The sequence below is a fragment of the Pinus tabuliformis genome, chromosome 1_1 (assembly GCF_031772625.1).
Source record: "Pinus tabuliformis cultivar Carrire ecotype Pingquan chromosome 1_1, CPIR1, whole genome shotgun sequence".
Taxonomy (NCBI): domain Eukaryota; kingdom Viridiplantae; phylum Streptophyta; class Pinopsida; order Pinales; family Pinaceae; genus Pinus; species Pinus tabuliformis.
The window spans coordinates 611,576,264-611,601,394 of NC_142297.1; the positions used below are offsets into that span (position 1 = coordinate 611,576,264).

Consider the following 25,131-nt stretch of genomic DNA (forward strand, 5'->3'; position numbering starts at 1 on the left):
ATGGTATCTAAGATCTCATCTTGATAGGATGAAGAACCACCAGAAACAATACTTTCGTTATTTCTCAGAGCAAAGTGTAAGCAAGGCGCTTCAAAACAAAGGCCTTTGCAGAAAGTATCTTAAGTATAGCACGGTGTTGATCATCATTCAGATCCATTGAAAATCTGACATATGAAACTGCAGGGTCCTGACTAAGGATTGCTCCACTGTCAAATCTAGGAGGCTGCAAGTCAACTATGAGTTGCCTGCGATGATCATTACGATTGTTTTTGACAAAGAGCTGTAGCAAATTGAACCTCATAGCACTGTTCTGGAAATAGACCTCTGTCTTTCTGCCTTTGTTACAGCTACATTAAAGTCACATTGATCCACTCGATTGAGAATACATGTACAACCAAACAAATGAATGTGTCCTCTGAAATTTGAATTTTTGCTACAAGAAAAGCTCACACGGTCATTAAGGAAGAAGAGCATTCATTTCTGTGCAAACAATGGTTTAGTCTCTCCTCAAAATGTACTCAGAAAACATAATAGAGGCCAGTGATATACCGTGAGAAATATTTCAAAAGATAGGTCAAAATAATGTCCATTTTCCGCTTGGGTTCTATCAATGCCTGAAGACATGGACCAATCAACTCCTTGTTGTAAGATAATTCATTTATGACAATTTCCAAAACAGGTGTTCGGGATCTCCAGTGAGACTTCTCCACATAGCCTTTTGCCTCTGATTGCTGATGATATTTCAAATTGTGCTTGTGCAGGGATAGGAGCGTTGAAGTTTGCTCCTTTTGAAGAGCTGGAGAACAAATTACATAATTTAAATCAATACATTAATGATTTCTTCTTCAAAACAGGGTTTTGAAGAAGAATCAATCTCTGATATGAGACGGAGTCTAACATTGGCTCCACTTGGGATGGCAGCTGCAGCTTCCTGGAGGTGCCAAGAACCGCAGAACTTTGGGAGAGCAGACAGTGCCTCCATCCATTGGGCAATGGAGTCATCATCAACACAACTCTTGACTTATTTTCAAACTGAAACTGAACTCAAACAATCTTCAAGCAAACTAAAACAAGATGCTGCCCTTATGGCTGCTTATTTATTTACAAATCCTACTCTAATCTGTTGTACAAATAATAGATCAGGTAATGCTAAAATGCCATATTAACCATTCAAGTAAACCTGAAAATGAAGCCGCTTGAGAATGCTGCCACGAAGTCACAGATGCAGTTGCTGGCAGCCCTTCATGCACGTGGTGACCCTGGTCACGGAAAAGACAGCCTGATCTGTCAATCAACCTGAAAAATGTGTCCATGTATGCCGCAATAGGATCACGGAAGCCAGACTCTGTTGGCTGCCCCAACTCTGCAACACATACTTCCAGCTGCACATTGTCAATGTATACCTCTATAGGCAAGTCTGTTATTGCTTGTTGTGGAGGAAGGATTTCCAAAAACTTTTTAGGGTCTTGGAAATCGTATGACTGGATTTGCTCATCTAACCATTGAATCTCCTTCTCGATTCTTTCAACAAGTAACTCACAGACGCTAGGATGATAATTCGGAGATTTCAAACATTGAAGGAAAAAACTTAAAACTTCTTCATTAATTTCAATATCCACTAAGCTTTCTCTAAATTCGTTTAGAGCTTCACACAGTGCAGGGTTTGCCACATACCCTACCATTGCATGAGTGAATCAACAGGCACTGGAATGTCTGGATCGAATTGGAGTCGCCAGGTGAATGATTCAGCCTGCATATGTATCTGACTGCTGTCCACCATCAGCATCAGATCTGAAATTTGATTGCATGTACCGGGACAAAACAATCAACAAGTTGAATGTTCTCCCCAGTATGGTCGCCACTATGTTAGCGCTTGGAATTCACCTAGGCTGAGATAGACAAACTCTCAAGGCTACATCAAACCATTTCACCTCGTAGCTAGCTCTACGAGGTATGAGAAGGCTCTCTCGGGTCAGATTTGATAGATCTTTCAATATGATTAGGCTGACCAATTAAGAATAAAGATTTTAAGCTAGTAAATTGATAAGGAGGATTGATTTAAAGTTTTTGGGGTTTTAAGGACGGGGTTTTTCTGGGCTGCATGGGCAAAATCACAGCTTCAAACAGAGAAATATAATGACTACAAAGGTTATCAACTGAGGCAAGGTAGGCAAGCAATTTAACACCAAATCCAGATTTTTTAAATGGGATGGCAAGACTGGTGAGGAGCTAAGGAGGGCAAACAATACTTTGAATCCTCCTTAAACAGAAGAAAACATTGAACGTGAGCAAATTTATAGGAGGAGCATACAATACTATGAATTCCTTCCTAAACACTTCATTTGCTCAACTAGAAATGATCATGAAATGATTTGAAACATAACGGTTTACATATGTAACAGAGGAAAAACTAATGTTAAATTGACATACCACATGAATCTCAACAAACAGAGCTGTGAAATTCCATTAAATTCTCTGCCAAAAACTGTACAATGAAAAGCTCTGTTCCAGCACTCAGCACACAGAAACTCTCTCCCCTCTTCACTCTCTTTACAAATGACATTTTTAATACAATAAATAAAACCGCTGCCCAAAACAGGGGCGCTATTTTAACTAACATCACAAAAATATGAAACAAAATACAGCTGGGGGAAAACCAATCGACCCCAAGACCTCTGCGCTGTTTCAACTACAATTATTAAAATTAGAAAGGATAGTTACATCATCCTAAAATAATGCAGCGTCCCTCTTCCTCTAAATCTGCTCTAAATCTGCTGATGATTGGCCAAAATTGGAGTGCAGATCTACCAATTAAGAGATGAAACCAAATCGCATTTGTGGCTATAATAGATAATCTGGACTTAAGTTCGATTTGCCACGTTGCATTTGCCAATACAACGACCTTCAAACTAATATTCGACCGATTCGGCTTATGGTGACAACTAAACCGAGAGCAGTTTACATGGCTGCATTCAAAAGCTCCACCTTCTAAGCGCCACATCGCCCTCGATCCCACAAAATCTCCAAAGATCGCACCGTGATCTGGATCTTGGCATTGTGAAAGCCATATGTCTAGCAGCTGATGTAAAAGTTACTCCAACAATCAGCATCAGTAGTGCCAACAATGAATCATGGGAACTCTGAAGAATCATAACAGATGCCACTATGCGAATTGCCCATGCAACAAACTGGACTGTACCTATGTCCACACTCCCATCTTCCGAAAGAACTAATGCTCCTGTCAGGATAACACATGACAGAAGAAACGCCGCTACAGGATTAAACATTTCCTCACCAAAGCCTAATTCTTGAAGCATGGAATGAACCAATCCTGATACATAACGTGGAATTACTGACCCAAGCCCAACAATTGATCCATACAAAACAACATATATTGTGCTTTTCCGTTTCTTCAACCGAAATTGTGAGAGAATCAAACAGCGTGCTCGGCATTCTAATATCAATAAATTTTGTTTCAAAAGGCGACATGAGAGCAGTCCATGAACCCTTGTCAAGTGCTTTCCACTCATTTTGCAGACATTGTCCCAATCCCAGTGATGCATTCCTGTGAAAACAAATTTCAATCTTCGTTGGATTTAATTTTGATATTCCCTCTGAATATTGCATATTTCTTGAGATGCTGCAACCTTTGAAGGCCAGGAATACAGACCCGATCACAAGCTATTAGGGTTCCAGGCTTTATGCCTGGTGAATTTTCAATCAAGGGCCCAGAAGGTAACTGTAATTTAAAAAAAAAAAAAAACGCGCTATGCAATGTCATCATCTCTGCGCCGAGCACGCTTGAACTCCTTGACATATTCACCCTGCCTTGTAAATGGTAAAAAAAAACTGATAGCAATATTTCGCCATGTCTCAAGTCGACCATCCGATAGCCTTTGAAAAACTCCCTTGCAAATACAGTCCGCACACTTCCTTTGCAGTCAATTATGTTAAATCGTGCCCTGGCTGCCATCCAAAGTTAAATTTTCATTTTGAGCCCAAAAGTGATCTTGAAATAGACAGAAATATATCTCCATATTTGTGTCTGTGACATGTGTAGTAGCATCTGTATCATTAATCACTTTGCAACCATCTAACAGTCCAAATCGATAAGCATAACATGATTTCGATAAAGCTGGAATTAGATAGTATAGAAGGTAACTGGAAGAATTTAGCTGTATTACATATTTAGTCATTTGCTTCACTTTATCTGTTTCAACTACTATTTCTACCATAATTTCACCCTTATCCTTTTTGCTGCATGTCAGATTTGGAACCCAAGAAGCCGACCCAACAACATTACATGAAATGTTTACAGTTTCAATTCGGTCATCACCTTTGCTGTGGTTTCCAACAAACTCGGATATATTATGTTGACCATGGTATCTAAGATCTCATCTTGATAGGATGAAGAACCACCAGAAACAATACTTTCGTTATTTCTCAGAGCAAAGTGTAAGCAAGGCGCTTCAAAACAAAGGCCTTTGCAGAAAGTATCTTAATTATAGCACGGTGTTGATCATCATTCAGATCCATTGAAAATCTGACATATGAAACTGCAGGGTCCTGACTAAGGATTGCTCCACTGTCAAATCTAGGAGGCTGCAAGTCAACTATGAGTTGCCTGCGATGATCATTGCGATTGTTTTTGACAAAGAGCTGTAGCAAATTGAACCTCATAGCACTGTTCTGGAAATAGACCTCTGTCTTTCTGCCTTTGTTACAGCTACATTAAAGTCACATTGATCCACTCGATTGAGAATACATGTACAACCAAACAAATGAATGTGTCCTCTGAAATTTGAATTTTTGCTACAAGAAAAGCTCACACGGTCATTAAGGAAGAAGAGCGTTCATTTCTGTGCAAACAATGGTTTAGTCTCTCCTCAAAATGTACTCAGAAAACATAATAGAGGCCAGTGATATACCGTGAGAAATATTTCAAAAGATAGGTCAAAATAATGTCCATTTTCCGCTTGGGTTCTATCAATGCCTGAAGACATGGACCAATCAACTCCTTGTTGTAAGATAATTCATTTATGACAATTTCCAAAACAGGTGTTCGGGATCTCCAGTGAGACTTCTCCACATAGCCTTTTGCCTCTGATTGCTGATGATATTTCAAATTGTGCTTGTGCAGGGATAGGAGCGTTGAAGTTTGCTACTTTTGAAGAGCTGGAGAACAAATTACATAATTTAAATCAATACATTAATGATTTCTTCTTCAAAACAGGGTTTTGAAGAAGAATCAATCTCTGATATGAGACGGAGTCTAACATTGGCTCCACTTGGGATGGCAGCTGCAGCTTCCTGGAGGTGCCAAGAACCGCAGAACTTTGGGAGAGCAGATAGTGCCTCCATCCATTGGGCAATGGAGTCATCATCAACACAACTCTTGACTTATTTTCAAACTGAAACTGAACTCAAACAATCTTCAAGCAAACTAAAACAAGATGCTGCCCTTATGGCTGCTTATTTATTTACAAATCCTACTCTAATCTGTTGTACAAATAATAGATCAGGTAATGCTAAAATGCCATATTAACCATTCAAGTAAACCTGATAATGAAGCCGCTTGAGAATGCTGCCACGAAGTCACAGATGCAATTGCTGGCAGCCCTTCATGCACGTGGTGACCCTGGTCACGGAAAAAACAGCCTGATCTGTCAATCAACCTGAAAAATGTGTCCATGTATGCCGCAATAGGATCACGGAAGCCAGTCTCTGTTGGCTGCCCCAACTCTGCAACACATACTTCCAGCTGCACACTGTCAATGTATACCTCTATAGGCAAGTCTGTTATTGCTTGTTGTGGAGGAAGGATTTCCAAAAACTTTTTAGGGTCTTGGAAATCGTATGACTGGATTTGCTCATCTAACCATTGAATCTCCTTCTCGATTCTTTCAACAAGTAACTCACAGACGCTAGGATGATAATTCGGAGATTTCAAACATTGAAGGAAAAAACTTAAAACTTCTTCATTAATTTCAATATCCACTAAGCTTTCTCTAAATTCGTTTAGAGCTTCACACAGTGCAGGGTTTGCCACATACCCTACCATTGCATGAGTGAATCAACAGACACTGGAATGTCTGGATCGAATTGGAGTCACCAGGTGAATGATTCAGCTTGCATATGTATCTGACTGTTGTCCACCATCAGCATCAGATCTGAAATTTGATTGCATGTACCGGGACAAAACAATCAACAAGTTGAATGTTCTCCCCAGTATGGTCGCCAATATGTTAGCGCTTGGAATTCACCTAGGCTGAGATAGACAAACTCTCAAGGCTACATCAAACCATTTCACCTCGTAGCTAGCTCTACGAGGTATGAGAAGGCTCTCTCGGGTCAGATTTGATAGATCTTTCAATATGATTAGGCTGACCAATTAAGAATAAAGATTTTAAGCTAGTAAATTGATAAGGAGGATTGATTTAAAGTTTTTGGGGTTTTAAGGACGGGGTTTTTCTGGGCTGCATGGGCAAAATCACAGCTTCAAACAGAGAAATATAATGACTACAAAGGTTATCAACTGAGGCAAGGTAGGCAAGCAATTTAACACCAAATCCAGATTTTTTAAATGGGATGGCAAGACTGGTGAGGAGCTAAGGAGGGCAAACAATACTTTGAATCCTCCTTAAACAGAAGAAAACATTGAACGTGAGCAAATTTATAGGAAGAGCATACAATACTATGAATTCCTTCCTAAACACTTCATTTGCTCAACTAGAAATGATCATGAAATGATTTGAAACATAACGGTTTACATATGTAACAGAGGAAAAACTAATGTTAAATTGACATACCACATGAATCTCAACAAACAGAGCTGTGAAATTCCATTAAATTCTCTGCCAAAAACTGTACAATGAAAAGCTCTGTTCCAGCACTCAGCACACAGAAACTCTCTCCCCTCTTCACTCTCTTTACAAATGACATTTTTAATACAATAAATAAAACCGCTGCCCAAAACAGGGGCGCTATTTTAACTAACATCACAAAAATATGAAACAAAATACAGCTGGGGGAAAACCAATCGACCCCAAGACCTCTGCGCTGTTTCAACTACAATTATTAAAATTAGAAAGGATAGTTACATCATCCTAAAATAATGCAGCGTCCCTCTTCCTCTAAATCTGCTCTAAATCTGCTGATGATTGGCCAAAATTGGAGCGCAGATCTACCAATTAAGAGATGAAACCAAATCACATTTGTGGCTATAATAGATAATCTGGACTTAAGTTCGATTTGCCACGTTGCATTTGCCAATACAACGACCTTCAAACTAATATTCCACCGATTCGGCTTATGGTGACAACTAAACCGAGAGCAGTTTACATGGCTGCATTCAAAAGCTCCACCTTCTAAGCGCCACATCGCCCTCGATCCCACAAAATCTCCAAAGATCGCACCGTGATCTGGATCTTGGCATTGTGAAAGCCATATGTCTAGCAGCTGATGTAAAAGTTACTCCAACAATCAGCATCAGTAGTGCCAACAATGAATCATGGGAACTCTGAAGAATCATAACAGATGCCACTATGCGAATTGCCCATGCAACAAACTGGACTGTACCTATGTCCACACTCCCATCTTCCGAAAGAACTAATGCTCCTGTCAGGATAACACATGACAGAAGAAACGCCGCTACAGGATTAAACATTTCCTCACCAAAGCCTAATTCTTGAAGCATGGAATGAACTAATCCTGATACATAACGTGGAATTACTGACCCAAGCCCAACAATTGATCCATACAAAACAACATATATTGTGCTTTTCCGTTTCTTCAACCGAAATTGTGAGAGAATCAAACAGCGTGCTCGACATTCTAATATCAATAAATTTTGTTTCAAAAGACGACATGAGAGCAGTCCATGAACCCTTGTCAAGTGCTTTCCACTCATTTTGCAGACATTGTCCCAATCCCAGTGATGCATTCCTGTGAAAACAAATTTCAATCTTCGTTGGATTTAATTTTGATATTCCTTCTGAATATTGCATATTTCTTGAGATGCTGCAACCTTTGAAGGCCAGGAATACAAACCCGATCACAAGCTATCAGGGTTCCAGGCTTTATGCCTGGTGAATTTTCAATCAAGGGCCCAGAAGGTAACTGTAATTAAAAAAAAAAAAAACGCGCTATGCAATGTCATCATCTCTGCGCCGAGCACGCTTGAACTCCTTGACATATTCACCCTGCCTTGTAAATGGTAAAAAAAAACTGATAGCAATATTTCGCCATGTCTCAAGTCGACCATCCGATAGCCTTTGAAAAACTCCCTTGCAAATACAGTCTGCACACTTCCTTTGCAGTCAATTATGTTAAATCGTGCCCTGGCTGCCATCCAAAGTTAAATTTTCATTTTGAGCCCAAAAGTGATCTTGAAATAGACAGAAATATATCTCCATATTTTTGTCTGTGACATGTGTAGTAGCATCTGTATCATTAATCACTTTGCAACCATCTAACAGTCCAAATCGATAAGCATAACATGATTTCGATAAAGCTGGAATTAGATAGTATAGAAGGTAACTGGAAGAATTTAGCTGTATTACATATTTAGTCATTTGCTTCACTTTATCTGTTTCAACTACTATTTCTACCATAATTTCACCCTTATCCTTTTTGCTGCATGTCAGATTTGGAACCCAAGAAGCCGACCCAACAACATTACATGAAATGTTTACAGTTTCAATTCGGTCATCACCTTTGCTGTGGTTTCCAACAAACTCGGATATATTATGTTGACCATGGTATCTAAGATCTCATCTTGATAGGATGAAGAACCACCAGAAACAATACTTTCGTTATTTCTCAGAGCAAAGTGTAAGCAAGGCGCTTCAAAACAAAGGCCTTTGCAGAAAGTATCTTAAATATAGCACGGTGTTGATTATCATTCAGATCCATTGAAAATCTGACATATGAAACTGCAGGGTCCTGACTAAGGATTGCTCCACTGTCAAATCTAGGAGGCTGCAAGTCAACTATGAGTTGCCTGCGATGATCATTACGATTGTTTTTGACAAAGAGCTGTAGCAAATTGAACCTCATAGCACTGTTCTGGAAATAGACCTCTGTCTTTCTGCCTTTGTTACAGCTACATTAAAGTCACATTGATCCACTCGATTGAGAATACATGTACAACCAAACAAATGAATGTGTCCTCTGAAATTTGAATTTTTGCTACAAGGAAAGCTCACACGGTCATTAAGGAAGAAGAGCGTTCATTTATGTGCAAACAATGGTTTAGTCTCTCCTCAAAATGTACTCAGAAAACATAATAGAGGCCAGTGATATACCGTGAGAAATATTTCAAAAGATAGGTCAAAATAATGTCCATTTTCCGCTTGGGTTCTATCAATGCCTGAAGACATGGACCAATCAACTCCTTGTTGTAAGATAATTCATTTATGACAATTTCCAAAACAGGTGTTCGGGATCTCCAGTGAGACTTCTCCACATAGCCTTTTGCCTCTGATTGCTGATGATATTTCAAATTGTGCTTGTGCAGGGATAGGAGCGTTGAAGTTTGCTGCTTTTGAAGAGCTGGAGAACAAATTACATAATTTAAATCAATACATTAATGATTTCTTCTTCAAAACAGGGTTTTGAAGAAGAATCAATCTCTGATATGAGACGGAGTCTAACAGAACCGATAGTTGGTTGTGAACCAGTTGTGGTTCGAGGAACAAAAAATGATGATACAGCTACCGGATTGACTAACGCTGCAGTAGAACCAGTGCCACTTGGCCCACTTCCTTCAGCTGACCTTTTTAGTTGCCTTTTGAGTTCTTCTTTGGCCTCTCTAGTGTGCTCTAATTCTCCCAATGCTCTCATGGCTCTTTGGATAATTTCAGGATTTGTATTTATACAGGGCCCCACATCACGTCCAGGGATTTGTGCAAGGTGGAACTTCAACCTGTACACCCCCCCGCTTATCTCCTTTCCACACAACTTGCAAAACAAGTTTTGTCTATCATTCAGAGCTTTAGGTTCACCATATTCCCAGAAAGGATCCAATTTCCTTGGCATGTTTGTTTTTGAATTTTGAATTTGCAAACCTATGGAAAAATAAGGATTAGGAAATAGGAATTTAGGATTACATAATACAAATTACAATTTAGCATTTACAAAATTACAAGTTAATTATTTCCAAAATCCCAATTTCCAAACCCAAGTTACCCAACCAAATGCCAATGGCAAATGCCAAAAAACAATGAAAATTCAAAAAACATAAACAATGTTTAAAAAAATGAAAAAATAAAAATAAAAAATTGGTTCTCATAGTCATAACAAATTACCCATCCCAAATCAATGAAAAATTACAAAAAATTCTTTAAAAACAATGAAAAACAAAGTTTTTAAAGAAGCAAAACAAAAAAAAATTAATCTACATACCGTTTTTATGGACAAATTGGTGATCTTGTCTTGGATTTCTCCTAAAAACACTTGGATTCGCTCCCAAAGTCGACCCAAACCCTTCAGCTCTTCTCCTTCAGCTCTTCTCCTCCTCCTCCGCGCGGCGACAGTCAAATGACATAAAAAAAATTCATTTTTCCCTATTAAAAGCCTGTTGCCCGCGCCCTCGGCAATTTTTTTGAAAAAAATCGCTATAAAAAAAATCCGGCGATTTTTTAGGATAAAAATCGCGTTTTATGCGGAAAGTAGAAAAAATCGCGATTTTATCGCGATTTTAACAACACTGATTTGATCACATTTCTACATATATCCTGTTCCAAAGGGCTGTCCACTTTGCTGAGTAGTTCGAATCAACCATTTCTTCTACGTCTTCCACAAATTCTCTTTCGGAAGATGGCGAAAATCACACTTAACTTTCTGCAGCATAAGAAGATGAGGAAAATTCTCTTGTTGCAAATTGCACTATTGATCACACTATTGGAGATGAAAATCAGCAAATAGAGATCTTCCTGAAACTACAAATCAGCCTACCGAAAATTTGCCATTACAAGGGAATGAAAATGTGTAACTTGAACTCGAACAACTTGATCAAGGACAAAATTTGAAAACAAGACATTGTGAACTAAAAATGCCTAACAGATATGGCTATGAGCCAACTAATTACAGTTATTTTTCCATTGACTCAAAGCTACAATTACAAAATTCCAAACAGTCTTCTGATTATTACAAAATGTCATTTTGTTTTTCTGGTCATATATGAAAATAGCATGACAAGATTATTCACTAAAGCAAACAAGAAATAAATGCAAGCAGACTATTTACTAAGAAAATAATTCCTCACCTCAAATGTCTTCATCTTCATCTTGAACAAAGACACTTGACCACCAGATGCAGACATTAGTTAAGCATTATTATCTGACAAAGCTACGCAGGGAAAAACTTCTTGTGGACCTGTCACTGGTGTTATTTTTCATAAGCAACCCATCCGGAGGTTGCCACCATTGTGTTTGAGAATTTGCTGTAGCCTGTCAAATAAATTCAAAACATTTACTCGACTTAAATGCATGGTTGCAACAGCAGCAATCACTTCAACTGAAATTTGTGCAAATAGTCCATGTAAAAGATGACCTAATGGAAGTATTCCACGGAATGATGGCTCTGGTATGCAGAGTAGCCCTACTTCATTCTTGACAGCAGGAAATTCATCACAAAATGAACAGAAACAAGTAATGGGTCGGGTAGTAGCTCAACCACAAAAGGCTCATCCTTTCTGCTATTTGGGAAGCCAATACACAAAACACCATCTCCTGAATCTTACAATCAGCAGCAATCCGGATTGAGCTCCTCAGATGGGGTAGCTTTTCACATGTTTACTGAAAATGGTTCACCAGGGCTAATTTGCTAAATAGTAACACCCGAAGTAATCGAAATCAAGAAGCTTTATGCAAAAATTGATCGCAGGCGGGAGAGATGGGACCAAATTATCTGAAAATTGTGTGTTACGACTTTCCAATGGGGAGAGCCTGGATTTTGCAGGAACCAAGGGTATCAAAAGTCTTCAATCGTTTAAGAATCAGACTTCAACTCTAAAGCTGGAGAAGGATAAACAAGAAAATACATTTGAAGACAACGTCGTTCATTGTAAAGTATTCAAAAAGACTGAAGAAGTTGGTCGAACTCTTGATCTTTCCTTGTTTTGTACATATGATCAGCTCTATGATACGGTGGCAAAGATGTTTGCAATTGAAGAATCAGAGTTGTCAAATCGTGTCCTCTACAAAGGTTTGGTCGGATCTGTGAGGCATGCTGGAGATGAACCATACAAGTATATATTCTATCTTCCTAGCCCGAAATCGATTTAGTTTGAGGGGTAAATGCTTGAACATAGTACAATAATACGAAGGAATATTTTTGGGAATGAGTTTTGGTGCCTAAATTTGATAAAGGCAGCAGCAGTCAAGAAAGTGGGGAAAGGCCAGGTTTAGTTTAAACAAAAAGCTTTCTGCGACGATTTGTTATGCCCTGTATTGCATATCGTTTATAACGAAAGCTCTTGTGTGGGGAATATAAAATCATTGGATACCCAATAAGTTGATATGTAATCATTACATTTCACTAATAAAACTCACCCATGAAGAGAATTCAAAAGATTAGGGGGCTTATTTCAAAAAATTGGGCTTATTACAAAAAAAATCTTTCTCCGACGTTCCTAGAAATCATAATCAAGAAACGGATGATCTGTCCAAACAGGGTTTGAATAGGTCCCAGGACGCTTCAGTTTTCAGTCTAATCATTTGGGACAGGTGCTGGAATACGATTTCATTCCTATTGGATAAATGCTTTCATGTTTCGTGCAGGTCTTTAAGGCAGCGTTCAAGTTTTGCTCAGGCGATTTTGCCCCATCCTTCGTGGATCCCCTGTTCCCATAGGTAGATTTCTGCCTACCCCCATATATAGAAGTTTGAATGAACAGATATGCAGTTTTTTTGTTTCCTGAGCATAGGTCTTTGCAGGAGCTTTTCAAGTTTTGCTCAGGGGTTTTTTGGCTCCTCCTTCGTGGATTCCCTGTTCCCAAAGGCAGATCTCTGGCTCCTCTTTTTTATAGAAGTATGAATGATCAGATATGCAGTTTCTTGTATTTCTAAGTAAAGGTATTTTTGTGAACATGCATTTAACATTGAAAAACTTTTTGTATCTGATTCATGAGGCAATAGGCAGCAAATTAAGCACAAACAATATAACTACTTTTATTCTCAATAGAAGTTAGCCATTTTTTTCTTCCTCAGAAAAAAAAATGAAATGAAAAATAGAAAGACATATTAACTTGCACTGCAATAACACGAGATGAAAAGATGAGAGACTCGCCGATTGCGAAATGAAATGAATCTTACTCTTACATAGTTCTCAGCGGGCTTAAATGAAAATAAATTCTGAGTGCTACATTACATTCAACCAGCTGGTGATACTCAAGATAATATCATCGAACGACCCGCTGGTATCGAAGTAACCGTCATTTGTATTGTAACCGTAGTAATTTTCAGTTACACAATAGCAAACATGTATGTTTTCATCACCCCTCGGGAGTTGCCGTGGGCCTTCCTCCTGTGCTACGCCTACGCGAGGCAGCTCTAGTATTTTTCCACATGCCTGCAATTTCGGACAGCCAGAGTAATGAAACTTCTTCAGCAACCTCAAATTTTCGATACCTGCCAATTCTTCCATTTCAGAGCACTCCTTAACATCTACTAGTCGAAGCTTCGCCAGCTGCGCCAACCCTCGTATGTTCTTGAGCTGTTTGCATTCACCTGCGCGCAACTCCTCCAAAGATGTCAATGTCTCCAGGCTTGGCAGCTCCTCTAGTTGCTCACACTCACTTATATCCAATTGTTGAAGCTTTGCAAGACCAAAAAGCCCTCCTATTTTTCTCAATGCGCCACAGGATTTCAACTGTAGCGTTATTAGTGATGCTGGCAATGCTCCAATCTCCACCAGATCATTACAATTGTCGATCTTCAGGTGTTGAATGTTGGGGCAAATACCTTCAACAAACAATAGCTCTGATACCCTAGTCTCATACAGCTGTAAGTTTTCGAGCCCAACCATGCAGTTGTTAATGACAGACTCTGCTGTTATCTCCGTTCCTGTTTCTGAATTAAGAATCTCCATCGTTTTCCGATGTTCCAAATGTTCAACTGAATAGGGCAAACATTCCAAACTCCTGCAGACAAAGGGAGTGAGTTCCTTTAATGTCGTTAGATCACCGAGACAAGGCGGCGGCTCTTTCAAAAAAGGGCTTCCCAATTTTAATGTTTTCAAACGGCCTAGCTCTCCAATATGATCTCTTGGTAGCTCTTTCAAGCTTGTGCCCTGCAAATTTAGGTCTTCTAAGGATCGTTGGCTTGCTACTTCGGGAGGCAATACCTTCACTTTCAGACAAAATGAAAGGTCTAATGATACAAGTGTGGTGATATTTCCAATTGTTCCTTGAGAGATGCTCAACTCGGAGCACCTTGCCAAACAGAGATACTTAAGTCTAATTAAATTCCCAAATGAATGTGGCAGCTCTTGCAACTTGGAGCAATCTACCAGACACAGATGCTCAAGTCTAATTAAATTCCCAAATGAATGTGGCAGCTCTTGCAAACTGCAGCTCCCAGACAAGTCAAGATATTGGAGGTTTGTAAGATTGCCAAACGAGTCTGGCAGAAATATCATGTTTCTTTGATCTCTCAGTTCAATCTTTTCTAGGTGCTGCAACTGCTGCCACATGGACTTGGGAAACTATAAAATGGGAACATGAACAATCAGCTCCCTCAACTCCTTAGGTGCCTGCAAGGATCATCTTAACTCTCAGATATGAATATTTCCATTTTCATCTTAACTAATTGTGTGCTTGCTGGTACAAGCAGAGAATTTAATTTGGAACACTGAAAAATAAACACAAAACTTTGCTTTAAAATGCAGGTGTACCTCACTTTCACTTTGCCAAAATGTTTGTAATGCTTGTTCCTCGGTCAGTTGCAAAACCCTTAACTTCTTTACTGGAAGCCAGCGAGGCAGGACGGAGTGGGGAATGTTATCCCAGCAGAGCCATATGAGATTAGGTGAGTACAGCATGCCAGTAAATATGCTCTCCAGACAATCGCCTTCGGCCTTAAGCAGCTGCAAATTTCTCATATCGACAACTGAACGATTTTGGAGTTCGAAATCGTTTTCGTATTGGGGTTGTTGAACCATGCGAATTCCACGGACCTAAATTGTTTACCTGACTGTTAGTCATAATATTGAAATGTTTCGAGAGTTCAAAAAGTATCAACTTAAACGAAGTCTAAATTTGAGAGCACAAAACACTTACTGATGATGATTGAGGGTACACATTCTGAGGGGTAAGGTTGTCAATTGGGTGCCAAAGACGAAGTAAATTTCTTGGAGGTTCTTTCTCCGCCAAATATCTGCCCAAATCTCTGAGGTGGTCATGCATTCTGATACGGTTTTCTCTATCTACCTCCACAAGGCACTTATTTTCTAGATTCGCAATACCTAGTGATCCTTCCCAGCCAGATCCTTGCGATATTCTTATGACGGTATCCTTGTCTTCTCCAATGAAGAAGCAGGCTATGTCCAAGAATATCTCTTTCTCCTCGTCATCAAGACTGTCATAGCTTATTTTAAGCCTGCTTTGTATATCAGAGGGAAGTCCTTTGGAGATTTTGCTCAACTGGGCTTCCCAATACTCCAAATCTTTTTTCCCGTGAAGAAGAGCCCCGATCACTTCAAGAGACAATGGTAATCCATCGCAGGCATCGAGAAACTTTGCAACCATGTCTTCAAATCCTAGAAGGGGTCGAGGTCGGTCGAAGGCATACCGGCAGAAAAGCTCTTCTGAGTGTTGTCTACTGAGACGAGTTAGCTCGTAAATTGATGAGACTACAATTTCGGAGCCTGAAAGCACCTCCTTATTTCTGGATGTAACTAAAATTAAGCTACAAGGACCAAGGACATTCATCAGCGGCAAAAGTAATGCATCCAACTGTTTAATATGATCAACGTCATCTAAAATTACGAGAGCTTCAGAAGGTGGAACCTTTTGAAGCATCTCTATCCCTTGATCAATGTTCCAGATTTGGTTCTCTGCATGTATTTGAGTCAAGTCCCTGAAAAGTTGAACCTGCAAGTCATGTAAAGAACTCTTAGCTGCAGCTTCTCTGACCCCATACAAATAACTGGATGCATGGTAATATGTTCTTCTCCGATTGAAGAACTTTTTGGCCAGCGTCGTCTTTCCTATACCACCAGGACCCACAATCCCCACGACCTGAGCTTTCCTACTCTGGTTCTCCAATAATGCTCTTTTCTCACGATCTTCTACTTCGGCTACCTTTTCTTCCAACCCAGTAGGAAATTTTGCGACATGCAACGGCGGTTTTCTAATCAATTTCTTAACCCGTTGCACGGTTTTATTAAGAAGCTCCCCGATGTCGCTGATTATTCAGAGGCGATAAAAATGAAGGCAATAAGAAACGTAAATGAATATCATTGTCTATCTATCTATCCAACATAAAGTCACTCAGAGAAAAAGGAAATAGAATTCTCACCCGTTACAGGCCTCGAGCTCGAAACCGCTTATATCTGCAACGCTGGAAAGAGCCTTTCTCCAATTTTCAATGGTGCTGGGCTCGTATCGAGGCTTCTCTTTGTTGGTTTCAGGGTCAAATGTTTTCTTCTTCTCGAGATTGAGCAGGGCTTGCTCATACACTCCAGCCTTACCCCGTGACCACCACTGGACAATTCTAAGAATTTTAGCGAACATTCCATCTATGGCCCGCGTCCGGCGCCGAAGATCTGCTGGCTTGATGCCATAGAACACGGGAATAATGGGTTTCCCCGAGTTCACCATCGAGACAAGCTCATCTAAACACCATTTTGATTCGGCATATGCCGCAGATAAAATTGCTACGTGGACAGAGGCGGTTGCGATCGCTGCTTCAATTTGAGATGTCAACTTTTCTCCCTGCTGCATTTCCTCCTTGTCCAGAAACACTCGCAATCCACAAAAACGAAGAAAATAGTAAAGAGAGCTGGCAAACGTTTTCTTCACATCCGGCCCGCGGTGATTAATGAACACGTCATAAAAGTGGCTCTGGCTGGGATGCTCAGTTGTGGAGATGCAAGGGGAAGAGGAAGAAGCGTCCATGGTGTCTGGAAGAGAACGCTGCGTGAATGAGGATGTCACTCCGCCAACAGGAGTCTGAAAATAAAAATAAAAATTGATTGAGATAAGGGTGGGATGGTTAATGAGATCGATGCAAAAATGAGAAGGCTGAAACCAGTTGGAGTCCGGTTGAAAAAATTCTGGAGAATATTGTAATGAACACTGTTGGCGTTGTGACCACATTTATTGGTATATAAAGTGGACTATAAGCTGTGTTATGTCGGCAAGTAAAGAATCGTGGCATGTGGTCAGTGGTCCATTCGATCAGTATTCATGGAGGTATTCTGTCATGTCGGTAAGTACAGAGTCGTGGCATGTCGTCCATTCAATCGGCATTCTTGCCTGCACGTTCTGTGCTTTTATATCATATCACCTCCCGTTAAAAGACGTCAGGCGGCCCGGCCATGGAATTTGACGGCGGTTCTTATTTCCACTTCCATAGCAAAGTTAATGCTATGGAAGTACCCCTCTGACAGCGGCAGCGTAGCAAAGTTAATGCTATGGAAGTATCCCTCTGACAGCGGCAGACAGCGTGGTTGACGTCATGGCACCCTTTCATCCTCGACCATGCATCATGGCATCCATCCGGCGCATCCATCCCTCTCCGGCTGCCGTGCTCCTGCCCCTCGACGGCGACCCTGCCCGCAGCGACTTTGGCCTCCCTCTGGCGTATTGATGAGCACATTTACCAACCTCCGTCACATTTACCTCAGTCTCAACATGATAGTATGTCGACATTAATACTCATATACCCATTTGATTTGAATTCAAATTTGAATTTTGAAGCGCCCTATTTCCAAAGAGAAGCGAGGAGGACAGTCGGTGTCATATACCCATTTGATTTGAATTCAAATTTGAATTTCGAAGCGCGCTATTTTCAAAGGGAAGCGAGGAGGCCAGTCCAGTGTCAGAGCAGACCATCAGCTGTTTTGAGTTAGCGTTAACGGGTTACGGAAGAATATTGAAGATGGTTAGATCCCCTAGCTGTTCAAAGGGTCTTCGGTCCGCCATGGAGGATATGAATCTCTCTGAATACATTCGAATTCATAGCAGCAATGGATGGAAAAATATCCCTAAAAAAGCAGGTGAGTTTCAGTAAAATTCTAATTGCAATTTTTATTGCAAACAAAATGCGCATTGAGAGGCTAAATGAGCGGGTAGGTTTTGTTTTGCAGGCCACAACTTACATCCCATGAAAGCAGTACCCTATCATCTCAGCATCGTCATTCCACTGAACTGCTTGCAGTCACGTACCTTTGGTTTGCTTCACAGCCAATGCTCCCCGTACAGCCATATATATGTAACGAGCGTTTCAATATTTCTATACAGAAAATATCTATGAGGGTAGAAGCATCATCCACATTGTAGCCTTAAAATGATTAATGTTTCTAATAAAATTTTGTAAATCCATGAATTGCAATGTGAACATTTTATGGTTTGGAATATTTTATATGAGAGTAGCCGGGGATTGTATGGAACTGTTCACTTACAGATGTTAGTAGACACAAAATAAAATTAATTTAATCCGTTTTTCTTAAGCTGGTATTCCTAATAAATGGATCATCTACTCACGTTGGCTCAGGCTCACGAAGGCTGTAAAACATTATCATGCTCAATAACAGTGACCACAACAGCTTGAGTGTTGTATAACTTCCCATTAAATAATATAGCACTTGTAACATGCAGTCAGTAAGCACTCAAGGCATACTTTTCAAGATTGTATTGGAAGATAGAAAGAGGCCACATCATCTATACATGGAAAGTTCAGATCGCTGATAGTTTCAATATTGATTACCTATGACAATGTACCATTTAAAAAAAAATGCAGCGGAGATCTTATTCTCATTAATTTTTCTACACATTTTCCTACCTTTGGATCTCTTGCAACCAGGGTATAAATTTGACTGAGCATTCTACCCATCATTTAAAACTTTGTACGATGGTAGCTATGAGTCGATGCTTGTATGTTTTAGTTACGGATTTGAGTAGCCTTGATTTGTGGGTTATCATATTGACTTGGATTTTTTTTGGTTAGACAGTAATGCTATTTGCGCATTGGTAACAAGGATGGTTGTATATTTTAGTTAACAAAACTGAAAAATTCATTTTAAATATTATGGATGCAATATGGATATTCTAAATATTCTGTATTTATATTTAAATATTTAAAAATTGGTAAATAAATCAACCAAAAAAAATGTCAAAAGTATTATAGAATAAAGTGATCACACATCTAAATAAATAAACTACTAATTTTACCAGAGAAATTACTAAGAGTCTAATTATGTGAAATACATTTTTATTATTTCTTTAACTCATTTCATAAAATAAAATTGGTCCTCAAAATTTAGCATGAACCTTAAACTTTTACCCTTTCACAAATTGGTTTCTTCGAAAATAAAGTAATTTAATTTGAATATATATATCTATATATATTCAAATTTAGTGAAAGTTTCTCAAATTTAAGCAATTTGGAGATTTAACTCCTACATGTCTTTTACATATTGATTGGTGTTCATTGTCATTAAATGGATTTTTTAATTAGTTGGATTTGAGATATTTAGTCCAACTAAAATAGTTCCTAGATTAGTGTTTGGTTGAGAGATTTGCTCAACTAAATAATTATGTGGTTAGGATAGAATTTCTATGTTCAACCAATGATTTATGTATTTATAATTGTGATTGATCGAATATAAATATGAATTTTGGTGTGCAATCTGTTCTACAACTTGGTATTAGAGCCAATGTCTATGTGGGTAGCTCCTTTAAGGGAGCACCCAGGATATAATCTGTAGATGAAGTGTGTGAAGATGTTTGTTTAGTTATTTGGTAGGAAAAGAGTATCCACTACATAAAGAGGATATGACCCACTGTATCCCTTTGTAAAACAAGGATCAACTTGAAAAGAGAACCCATATACAAAAGCTCTCGCGTTTGACCCAAGCACAATGAAGACAAGGTAGCCAATTTTTTGATTTCCAAATCTACTCATTATGAAGGTGTGTCTTCATTTTAGTGGAATATTACAAACACGAGATTTTGTGCTTGAGGCAGTCTTGCTCAATACTTTTTCGTGGTAGAGTTGTTGATGATATCCTCAGTTTCATCATTGATGGTGCTCATGATCGTGGTAGTAGAGGGTGTGAAAAACCATGAAGGACATGTCAATTCATCACATGTCGTTGCGAGGGAGAACACTTTTCATGGGCATTCTATGTGAAAGAGATCCCAAGCGGTTGTTCCTAAACATGTTGTTCGCTGATTTTGATGTGTTATGAATTGAGTTTGAAGGAAAACCATGATTAAAGTTCTCATAGTTTATATCTTCATGATTCATTTTCAATCATATCAATTACCTGGGAAAGGATGGGAACATAGCTTTCATCCCAGTCTTTTTCATAAGTCCAACTACAACAGAAGGTCTAGATGTGGGACATGGGCACAACTTGCTATATTGGCACTTGTTGCAAATTTAGAGAGGTCAAACGCTATTGTTCTTTTATTGGGTTGCACCTTCTTCCACTAAAAAACTATTGTAGGAGATATCTCTCTCTCTCAGTATTACAAATGAGCGCAAGGTTTCCGTCATTTCCAATGAATGAGATGTGATTACTAGCAACATGAACTCAACCTTCAGAAAATAATTCAAATTCTTGATCCGCAACATAAACGATGATGGATGAAATTGATATCATGTTAGTACGAGAATAAAGCTACTTGAGTGATGTGTCCGAGAACTTTATGATAATTTTGGGACATGTGTGTTTTTGATTGCTTATAATAGAAGCTTAGATCATGTGTCCTATTGGTATGGTAGTGTTGGTATGGTAGCGTGTAGTACATAAATTATTAGTGATATAATTTGTTTGTAAACTAAGTGATGATGAATTTTCAAAATCAGATCAAGAAATCATGATGTAAGAACTGACTCTAGATGCATTCTGTATCTAGATGACTCTTCTATGTAACTAGGGAGTACAATGGTTGAAACCCATGTATCTCGGTAGATGGGTACTCGGCCATAGAATGACTACTAGTTCAATTTTTATTGTAAAGAGGTAATTGATTGTGTCTCAAACTACTATTTAAGAAATCAAGTGGTGTAAAATTGAATATGGATTGTTGTCGAGATAGTTTGGTAGTTGTGGATCTAGGGAAGGATGCCTCACTTTTTGAACATGTGGGGGTGGTATTCTTGTGAGGTTATTCAATAGCTTGTGACATTGTTTAATAATTGAATTCGAGAGGATTTTAATTTGCGAGTTCGAGTGGAACTTGAGAATCCAGTTTACCAACTACACCTTTACGAGGGTTATGAGACAAGTTGATGGAGTTCATTCTATAGGATTTCAAAGATGTTTAAAGAAACTAATGAAGACTTTGCAGACAAGAAGATCAAATACAAGTACTCATTAAGGGAGGGACTTGGAGATTTAACTTCTACTTTTCTTGTGCATATTGATTGATGTTTATCATCATTAAATGTATTTGTTAATTAGTTCGATGTGAGATATTTAGTCCAACTAAAATAGTTCCTAGATTAGTGTTTGGTTGAGATATTTATTCAACTAAGTGATTGTGTGTTTAAGATAAAATTTATATCTTCAACCAATGATTGATGTATTTATAAATGTGATTAGTTTAATGTAAATGTGAGTTTTGGTGTGCAATCCTTTTACAACTAACCGTTGGTTACAATTATCTTACATGTCCACTTCTCTTACATGCTAAGAGTGTGGAATATTATGCCATAATATAGCCGAATCATTCCATTATTCTTGCTAATAATATTGTAGTATAAAGCAAAACCGCGATTAAAGCTCCTAGCATGAAGAAAAACTGCAATTTTAGTTCTATGATTTTGATTTTGTTTAAATATTCAAGCTTGTAGTTTGAGCAAATCCAAAGTAAAATTTCAGCTTGATTAAGACAATTCCAAATAATATCGGGGATTGAATTCCACCATCTCAATCACACATCTTCACTTCGTAATTGATATTTGTACTATTAAAAATTTATATCTATGAACCACCAAATGAAACCCATTTGATCTTTTGAGAATCAATAAAATTATCAATTGTTTCCTATAATAGTTGGGAATAGTCTATGCGTAGTAAGTGAAGCTCTATTAAATCTATCAAGAGCATATATATGAAAACATGTAAAAAAAATGAACAAAAACTATTAAATTCTAGTTCTCAATGCATGAGCTCAACTCTCATTCGAATCTCATATCTTCATGGAAGAAATGCATACATTATTATATATCTAAGATATTTCTAATTTGATTATCAATTATCTGACTAACCTTTTATTCTAATCTACTGCCCCTAATAATTTGCTGAATAATAACTTTGAATATTGATTACATCTATTAATTTGCTGCCCTAATTCTCGTAACTTGCAAACATAAAATATGCTGACTAATTTGTTAGCAATTACATAACGTAATTAAGCATTATCCTCAACACTCCCCCTTAATGCTTAATGAGGTGATTCCAAGAATATCCCTTATGTATTGAAACTTTCCTTTTGGTAGTGTTTTAATGAATATATGTGCAAGTTGATAATTTGTTGTACAAAACTTTATTTGAATTTCTATTTTTGCCACATAGTCTCACTAGGGGAAATTTTAGCCTAAAAATGCCCATGAAATTTGCACATACATAATATGTAAAACAATGACGCAACAGATTCTATTGGTGGCTAGCCTTACATGGAGGTCCCCACTTATTATTTTAAAACTATGGTCCCACGTTAACTTCGCTTTACAAACAACGCTTCGATCCACAACATAGATCTCTTACTATCAGATCCAACGGTCAATATTCACTCCGAAAAATCAAAACAGTTCGTTTATAGAACAAGCACTTTGCTTTTCCACAAAAGCTTTAAATTTTTGAAATATGAAAAATGAATACAGTTTTTTCTTTATGATATATACCCATGTTCTTCTACTAAAATCGTCCACAAAAATAATGAAATACATATTTTTATTGATAGACAATGTTTTCATAGGACCACATATATTTTCATGCCATAGCTCCAATGGTTTACTTTCTCTTCATGATTTTCCTATTGGAAATGAATCTCTATGTTGCTTGCCAAGAATACACCCTTTAGGGACTTTATCAATAGAACTAATAAGGGGTAGCCCTTTGACCATTTCCTTGTTATATAACAATTTCAAGTCTTTCATATTCAAATTTCAATACCTCATGTGTCATATCCGAGAACTATAATCATAAGAAACATTTAATGTTGTAATTGCTTCACAAGGGAGATTGAAAGAAAAAATTCTATTTTGCAGGATATTAGTCTTGGCAATAATTTTACTATAATCATCTTTATCATAGATTATGCATTTATTGTTCTTAAAAACCATTAAATATCCATTTTCAAGGAGTTGCCCCACACTCAAAAAATTATGTGCTAGACTAGGAATGTATAAAATATCATTAATATGCTTTGGTTTTCCTTGTTTTGTCTTCACAATAAATGTTCCCTTACCTTCAACGTCAACTGGCTTGTCATCTCCCAAGAGTACATCATATTTTGTAGACGTTGGCTTGATAGGCCCTCACCCAGGTTCAACGTTAAGAATCCAAGCAAATACCTACACTACTGGCCCTTTTGGCATCAATCTGTGGAGCGCGGACTGAAGTCTCACCCGAAGTAGTATGGGGGGATGCAGGAACCAGGTTTTCGCACCTTGAGATGGTTGTGATGTCGGTTATTTTCCCCAGACTTGCTCTTTTACCTCTAGCATAGTTGAGGGCTGGTCCCTAAATGCAAGTTCTGTGATATTAAGGTTTAGTTCCAACTGAACATTGGCCAGCTCTGATCTCACTTTGCGCACTCTGATAGCGAGCTTCTGAATTGGTTTGTCCACTAGCGCATCTTCAGGAATATCCATCTCGGTGACAGACCTGCATTCCTCTGCCACTACCTTGGTAGTGTGCTTATTCTTCGTGATCATAGGCTTAAAGAGCTCGATGGCAGAAGTCTTCTTGGTAAACATTTTGGCATTGTTCACCTTTTGCTCACTGATGACGTTTAATGCTTGTTGTTCCCAAGCTCGAAGTTCTGCCATCACACCATCATGTAGGGTGTGAAGGGCTTCTCTTGGAAATGTGGCCAATTTTAGCCTGACCTTTTAGAGGTTGCAGACAGTGGCTCGATCATCTTTTGATTCCGTGGTCAGCGCTCCATCTGGCCGCGTGATAAATGGGGGTCCAAGGCATTAATCATTTATGCTAGTTCAATTGTCCCAGGCACCAAGCTGGTTGATGCTGCACTACTACGACCTACACCGGTATGCACTTATGATGCCTGGATCTGCACCTCATGTAGACCCGTTTGAATGGCACCTAAGACCTGCTTCTGCTGCTGCTTGAACTGTTGTGGCAGTTTCAAAGTGGCATCCCTCACCATATCACCAATGTCATTTAGATCACCTTCTATCAAGGTAATCGGGTCGAGGGAAGTCTTGCTGGTCTTGGAATTCTTCCGCGGCCCTACTTTGTCAAGTTCCCTGTTGCACTTAATCCAAAACGGAGTAGTCTTTGGGTCCACTCGTCCCTGCCCTATTTGTTGGTCCTCCTCATCTTTTGTTTCCGAGGGGACTAAACTAATGCATCAAGAATAAGAATAGAAGGGGCCTTGAGCACCTTGGTTGGGCCCTACGGAAGATGTGTGCATATACGGAAATTGGGCATATACGGAAGATGTGCGCATATACGGAAACTAGGCATATATGGAAGATGTGTGCATATACGGAAATTGGGCATATACGGAAGAAGTGTGCATATACGGAAACTGGGCATATACGGAAGATGTGCGCATATACGGAAACTGGGCATATACGGAAGATGTGCGCATATACGGAAGATGTGTGCATATACGGAAACTGGGCATATACGGAAGATGTGGGCATATACGGAAGATGTGCGCATATACGGAAACTGGGCATATACGGAAGATGTGTGCATATA

At 38.8% G+C, this 25,131-nt stretch overlaps 1 protein-coding gene and 1 pseudogene across 1 annotated transcript; one reads left to right on the top strand and one right to left on the bottom strand.

The window, feature by feature from the left end:
* Positions 1–8,016: 8,016 nt before the first annotated feature.
* On the top strand, positions 8,017–13,400 carry LOC149214760 (uncharacterized; annotated as a pseudogene).
* LOC149214761 (disease resistance protein L6-like) lies at positions 13,363–17,298 on the bottom strand. Its single transcript, XM_089389500.1, has 4 exons — positions 16,521–17,298; positions 15,281–16,406; positions 14,896–15,177; positions 13,363–14,706 (listed from the first exon to the last, which is right to left on the bottom strand). Exons 1-4 carry the CDS (start codon positions 17,117–17,119, stop codon positions 13,363–13,365), a joined length of 3,351 nt encoding a protein of 1,116 aa, XP_089245626.1. The 5' UTR covers positions 17,120–17,298.
* Between the last annotated feature and the right edge of the window lie 7,833 nt (positions 17,299–25,131).